At 51.9% G+C, this 7,108-nt stretch overlaps 1 protein-coding gene across 1 annotated transcript in view; it reads right to left on the bottom strand.

Moving 5' to 3' along the window:
- Positions 1 to 800: 800 nt before the first annotated feature.
- The window catches only part of Arhgef10l (Rho guanine nucleotide exchange factor 10 like), a 131,539-nt gene continuing 125,231 nt past the window's right edge, over positions 801 to 7,108 (bottom strand). Inside the window, 2 exon segments of the mRNA XM_040757537.1 lie at positions 801 to 1,835; positions 2,864 to 2,986. Coding sequence (XP_040613471.1) covers positions 1,294 to 1,835; positions 2,864 to 2,986 — 665 coding nt within the window. The 3' untranslated portion in view covers positions 801 to 1,293.

Genomic DNA, 7,108 nt, shown 5'->3' with positions numbered 1-7,108 from the left:
AGTAAATACTTAAGTCAGAGGTAGCCAGTAAGAAACCAAGCAAATAGCCAACAGCTTCATAAGTAATATAGCCTCCTGTGTGTTTATTTGTGACTGATGCAGCTCTGGGACCAGGCTGGCAGGAAGGCTTCTCCCTACACTGCCCTTTCTGGCAGTGGCTTTCAACTTTATTTTTTCTCCCTGCAGCAGTTGCTTGAACTTTCAAGATGGATGGAGCCAGGAGAGGTAACAGCCCCATCATTGGTCCTTTCCAGCAGCCTGCCATGGGCCAACCTGATATTCATCAATGTTTCCAAACTTGGAAGCAGCCTCTCCTTGCTCAAGACCTGGGGTCCCAGCTACTGAGGAGCCCATGGACCACCTTCTTCCCACTGCCTTATACACCAGGACCTCTCCAGAGGGAGGTAACCAGCCTTTTCTCCAAGACACTCCAGAAAACATCCAAGAGCACCTCTCCTTGAGCAACAGAACCTTCTGCCTTGATGAAAACGATGCTCATGTATGTTTTCCAACATATTCAATATTCATCCAGCAGGGCTCTTATAGACACACCTGAAATGTGGCTAAGAGATGATGGACTAAATCATTAATATGCAAATTAAGTGGCTGTGGATATCTACTGATAACTGCCATGCACAGTGCCTTCTGAAGAGTGTTCCTGAGTGGCCTCCAACCTGGTCCTGGCTTCAGTCCTTCATGCTGGAGCCTGGTGGCCCCTGGTCCCCAATACCCCCTATCTGGCAATGGTCATTCACTGTATTCCATCCTCATGACATCCCATAAACCCCACAGGGCCCACATATGTCTTGCCTTTTATTCCAGCATCTCCCAGAGACCCATTATGTACAGATTGTATTTATACACATAATAATATACATTGTATATACGTATTCATATGTATATTCACACACTAGCCCCATGCTCAGACACTCACACATCCTTCCAGGAGGGGCACTGCCACCTCCGAGCCTCACTCAGCCCCAACAAAAGGTTCTAGGTTCAGCAGGCAGTGGTGAGGTTTTATGTTTTTTGCTTCCAAAACAAAATAAAACAAAAAGACCATATTCTCCAAGTGTGTCCTTCCATTCCCCAAGACCCTAAAACCCTCCCCAAAACATTCGAATTTTTGTTTGCAGAGGTTTCTCTCTGCTCTTCAAGGCCTCAGTGGAGAGTCCAGGCCTCTCTTGTGGCTTGTACAGGTCCCTGGGGAGAACCCAGGGGGGCTACAATGGGTCCCAGCATGTCTGCAGTGGTCCAGCTGCCCTGTAACCTCCAGATGGACAGGGTAGAGAGCTATAGAGCCAAGGGCACCTGCCAGATAAGAAGTGTGCTGTCTGTCTCGCTGCATGGGGCCGGTCGCCCACTCAGACCACCTGGGGCACTGCCGAAGTGCCGGTAGCCTTGCCCACCGGAAATGATGGCCACAGAGCAGATCTCTTTGCGGTGGGCATCACGGGCACAGGGCCGGCTGCGTACCCAGACGTCGGGGTCATCGGCCATCTCGTAGATGGAGCCATCCTCCTCACTGTGCTCCAGAGCAGAGCCATCAGTGGGTGCCGGCTCCCGCACAGACAACAGCGGCCCGGGAAGGTGAGCTGTGGAGCGCAGGCGGTATTGGAGCAGGATGCCTTTCTTGCGGGTCAGTTCTCGGCCTGTATGGCTGTCAGGAGCAGGCACCGGCTCGTGAGTCTGCCCATCTGACTTGTCCTCCTCAGCCTGAGGCCCCTCCGCCTCTTCCTGGTCACTCCGTAGGATGTCAGGGGCCAAGATGCTCATGGCTACAGCCAGGAAGGCCACAGGTCCACAGTGACCATTGAGAGACACCATGCCTTTCCCTATGAGAAACAGAGAAGAAGGCCCAAGAGACCAGGTCATTAAGGGAGATAGCCACGTATTTCTGTAGAATTTTCTGTTTCTTCTGCCATCACAGATGGCAGAAGACCACGAGATCTGTCCATGCCATGTTTTAGGGCATGGCTTTACAGAGCGGGGCCATCCTCCATCTCCAGGGTGAAACAATCTCACTGATAACCTCCTCCGAGCTCCACCCATAAAAGCAAGTCTTATAACAGGCTCTACAGATCTTCCTTCCTGGCAAGCACCAGCATCCACAGTGCGTCCTGCCTGCGTCCTCCCAGGGGAACTGGCACCTAGCTACTCCTTCATCTCTCTCTGCCACAGCACCCTCTGCCATGGCCGTCCTAGACATTACCTGCCTCATGCATCCCTGTGCCCCCCACCCAGCCCGGGGGCCTCCGTGCAAGCACAAATTGCTCTAGTAAGTGCATCGTAAACACAGGACACCCGGAAATCTGGGCATCTAGAAGAGGGTAGAGGTCTGGTCTGGCAGGCTCAGGCTGGCTCCTCTCACCCCTGTGCTCAACAGCCACTAGAGGAGATTACTGTCTTCCCTTTCAGGGCAGCGGCAAAGAGGACCACAGCTCCAGTGTCTAAATACCAGGGTTTTCCCCTGTCCCCATTTCTTTCTATTGGGCCTAGGGTCACAGGTCAGGGCAGACTGGCAGCTAACACCGGCCCATCCCCAGAGTCCACACTTCTACCTCTGATACTCTGCTACAGAGAGAGGCAGCAGGGCCCTGCAGAGCCTCTGCCACTCTTTAGGTGCCTCAGCCAACCCTCAGACTCTCTGGCCAGTGTGAGCTACTCCACCCAGATCAAACAAGTAAGAATCAAGGCAGGAGGTGGTAGCCTGGGGTATCATTTTACTATGCTCTGGCTGAAGCAAGAGGGACCGAGAGGCTAGGCTCTACCACAAATCAGTAGGGATTGCAGATGTCTGGGCCTGGTTCCCTTATCCCTCAAGCCAAGCCCCAAACCCACCAAGACAGCCCTGGAACCTCACCTGTGATCTTAGGGATGCCCTCCAACCGGGGCACGGGCAACAGGACAATGACACCCTGATCAGTGCCTACCCAGAGCAGGCCCTGGCAGATGAGGAGACTGGTGACACAGAGGTGCTTCTGGCCTGCAGAGAGAAGCGACATGAGCTCAGTTCATCCTGGTGAGGGAGCTGTACAGCCCAGATTCCCCCAAGACAAGCTGGATGGTGCTGTGGTTTGGACATGGGCACCCAGTCAGACCTCAGTTTCCCCATCTGTAAATGGACTGCTGTGAGGACACAGAGGGGTAATGCCACAGGACACAGTACCTAGTCAGTGTCAGCTCTGTGCATCAGGGCTCAGTTGCCTGGCTCCCAGGAACAGTTGGGTGTCTATGCAAAAACCACACCCAGAAAGTCAGGCTGTAAGCCAATGAAGAGCAGGTGGGACAGTCTGCAATGGGCAGGGATAAACCAGATGCTGGCAGCAGTGTCACATACTAGGAGGACGCGAGGGCAGAACCTGTGAACAGGACTGCCGCCAGGTTACTCCAGGCAAGCGGGTGAATGAGTAGATATATGAGAAGGGTGGATAGGCGAATAGATGGAGGAGTTCTTTGGGCAGTGGGTAGGTGGATGGATGCATGGATTCACAAGTGCATAGATAGATGGATTGGTAGATGAATAGATAGGTGAAAAGGTGGGTGGATGGATGGATGGATGGATGGATGGATGGATGGATGGATGGATGGATGGGCAGGCAGATGATAGACACATTGGTAAATGATAAATGGATGGGTAGAGAGACGGACAGACAGACGGACAGACAGATGTGTGGGCAGATGAGAAGAATGGTGGGTAGGTGAGTAGATAGGGGGACACACACACACACACACAGTTGAGCACGGCTCTAGACCAATACTACACAGACAACCATGGAGGTGCATTGAGTAATATTTATAATTACTTTAAGGCCCTAGACTCTAATGTGCCTAAAGAAGTTCCATCCCAGATACAAACCCCAAAATAAGAAGGCCAAGTAGGAGCTGTGGCTATGATACACCCCGCATGCCTCATCGTCCTTTCTGTAAGTTCCCGAGACCCCAAGACCAACAGCAGATGGAACGGAGGCCTTGCACGCTCCTCCCAACCATAGCAGAAACTTGACAATAGGAGGAGCGTGAAGGAGAAGCCCAAGGAGACGACAGAGGTGAGAAATAACTTCATCTGCAGGCCTCATTCTGGGGCCCCTCTCCTTCTGCCTCAAGGAAAAGAGCGAGACACTTCACAAACAGTCCAAAAGAAAAAAAGTCTAATGGTGGATAAATATTTGATCATAGAGACTTAATACACAGGGCTCAGCTCACCCTGGCCATCTATCTGGAGATATACAACTTTTAAAAGCTCAGGCTCTCGGAGAACATTTTATTAATGACCTGTCTAGTTAAAAGGAGGAGGGAGTTTAGGTTTAAAAAAATGCATTAATACCAGTCGGGTGTTCAAGTGGAAGGAAAGATGGAGGGAAGGAAGCGTGATAAATTTTTTAACACGCCCTAAAAAAAACCACGCTTAGAGCAAGAACAAATTTATTACTAATTATGCAATTATTTCATTTGGTGGTGTGGGGGAGAAGAAATACTTAAATGCCTGTTTTAAATATCTCTAATAAAGAATTTTGAAATCCTGTTTTCTTCCTCCAGGGCACAGTATGGGGTGGACAGGAAGCTGTCCTCTGCCCTCCAATTCCTGAAGCTGTGACTAACTCCAGCTCAGCTTGGGGGTCAGGGGGCTCTCTCAGCTCATGGGTGCTAGATACTCATTTTGGCTGACCAGGGATGCTCAGGCCTAGAGGAGACCAGGAAAAAGCCCTCTGTCTGCTCACATATGGCTGGTATCTTGGGGAAGGTGCTGACCTAGAAGCTCAGGGTGGGCAAGAAGGCTCTGCAGGAGAGACTTGGCAAATGGACCAGCATGATGTAGCCCAAAGATAACAATGAGGACAGTGAGAGACTTCTCATGCCAAGAACTGTAGGGTGACAGGAAGGGATGAAGGAGTTGACCACTGCTTCCAGGTAGAGTCCAGAAAGAATGTGACTCTGAGCTCAGCCAAGCTCTGACTCAGCCCTTGTATCCACGGAGAAACTGAGGCTGGGGAGCGGGTGTGCCCACCACCTGATCAGCAGGGTGACGATGGACAGGCCAGTCATGCAGCCTCCTGGGTCTCTGCTCACATGGCTTGGAAGTAATGACATTCACCCAAGGTGCCTACCCTTTAAAAGCCAGGCACACAGTGTTGGGTCCCTCGGGGATACAGCCAGCCGTGGGCCCAACCAGAGCTGTGTTTCTCCACCCCCAGCAGATCCGCCCACAGACTGACCTCTGACAACTGAAGCCGCTGCCTCTCACTTTCCTCTGCCCGACTAGACAAGACTCCCAAGATTTTCAAAACCTCATAAGATTAACCGGTTTTTTTCCTATTGTTCCATTATCTTGAAATAATTTAGCTATCAAGATAAATGCAAAAGTAGTTCTATGATACAGGGAATTTTTTATTGTATTGTATAATAGATGAAACTAGTCCGTCCCCCAGTCCTGTCCCGCTACCCCCCCCCACCCCTACTGTTCAGGAAATAGAATCAAATTGGAGGAAGGGAAAGGAGAAGACAGGGAAGAAAAGGACCACAGACAACACAGGGCTTCTGATGCAGGAGAGTAGCCCAGAAGGGACTGTCCCCGCCCTCAGCCATGTGAAGCACCTTCCTAGCCATGGGAGTCTATCTCAGGACTGCACCCCAATACACAGAGGGACCAAGCCAGGATTCAACCAGCACTGAGGTTGTGAGTGTGTGTGTGAGTGTGTGTGTGTGTGTGTGTGTGTGTAAGAGAGAGAGAGACAGAGAAACAGAGAGAGAGAGAGAGAGAGAGAGAGAGAGAGAGAGAGAGAGAATGGGGGGATCCCCTTCACTCCCCATCATCCAGCAGGTCTCTGAGCCACTGCATGACAAGGCATAAGACCCTGCTGAGGAAACCTATGTCTGCATCTCTAACTTGGGGACCATATGTAGCTAGCAGGCTTAGAGCACAGTGTGATGCCAGCAGCAGAGCCTTGCTCCGCACGGGGCTCTGGTAGACTTGCAGCTCTGAGTTGACAGTCATTGCTGCTGCCTACTGTGTTCATGGTCAACCTGACCCTGGGTGATGCCCTGACCATCCAGGAGGAAGCAGCAGCCAGGACGATGTCTGGGTCATAGCTGAAAACAGGGATCAGATCTCGGGGGAGGACAGAGGCTCTCAGACCACAAGGTGCTGGCCATCGAGCTGTTCCTTAGTTCAGCTCAAATGCACGCCCAGCTTTGCCAAGCCCATCTGGCAGGCACAGGTGACGGTGTTGGTGTTTCCCTTTTTCCAGGGCCAGTCTCCTAGCCGACAAGCCCAGTCCTGCCTAAGGTTCCTGAGTAGGACAAAATGGTCATTCTCTTTGACCAACCCCAGGTCAAGTGGACTGGTAGACACTGGGACAATCATGGTAGCAGGAGAAGCTGGTGCCTACAGCTCCATCGGTAACCCAGAAGCCATTTGAAGACAGAGTGGGCCAGAGCAGATACCTGCCCAGCATCTCCAAAGCAGTCCCTTCATATGGACAGCAATGGTGGGTAGGGATGGAAACCAGCACCATAGAGATGTCAGGAGAGAGGGATGAGGTGGGGCGTGGCATGAGCTCCAGTGGTAATCTCTCCTCCCTCACCCCCTCAGCTCACAGACAGCTTTGGAAGGGGAAGTTCAGTCCCCCAGAAGTTGTGGTTGCCTCCAAACCTGCTGAATGGCAAATGTAGAGGCATGCCTTTCTTCGAGAAAGTACTATGGAAAGAGACTATAGGGGCCTCCTCTTCTGCCCACAGAGCAGAGGTGGAAACAGGCTTTGCTCAACCTGAGCCATGGGACAGTGTCAACAACCTGGGGCTCCTGTCCATGTGTTTTTGGTTCCAGCTCCTGGCACAGAAAAGTCCGCCGGCTTACAGCCCACCTTCTGAGCACTCAGACTGCTGGGATGTGGTACAGGGGGCAGAAGGTCAGGAATGGGAGCTTTGAGAGGACACACCTGGGCATAAATCCCAGCCCTGCTGCTTCCTGTCTACCATGAACTAGGTTTTGAGGCTGACCAAGGCTGTCCCGGAAGTTGATGAGCTGGGCTCCCCATTACACGACCACCTGCTGGCATCTGTGAGCATCGGTTCCTTTATCCCAGCCCCAGCTAATTTTACAGCCTCA

The sequence above is a fragment of the Mesocricetus auratus genome, unplaced genomic scaffold (genome assembly GCF_017639785.1).
Source record: "Mesocricetus auratus isolate SY011 unplaced genomic scaffold, BCM_Maur_2.0 Super-Scaffold_100014, whole genome shotgun sequence".
Classification (NCBI taxonomy): Eukaryota; Metazoa; Chordata; class Mammalia; order Rodentia; family Cricetidae; genus Mesocricetus; species Mesocricetus auratus.
The sequence above is the reverse complement of the archived record's forward strand: the minus strand, read 5'-3'. Positions and strand labels throughout refer to the sequence as shown.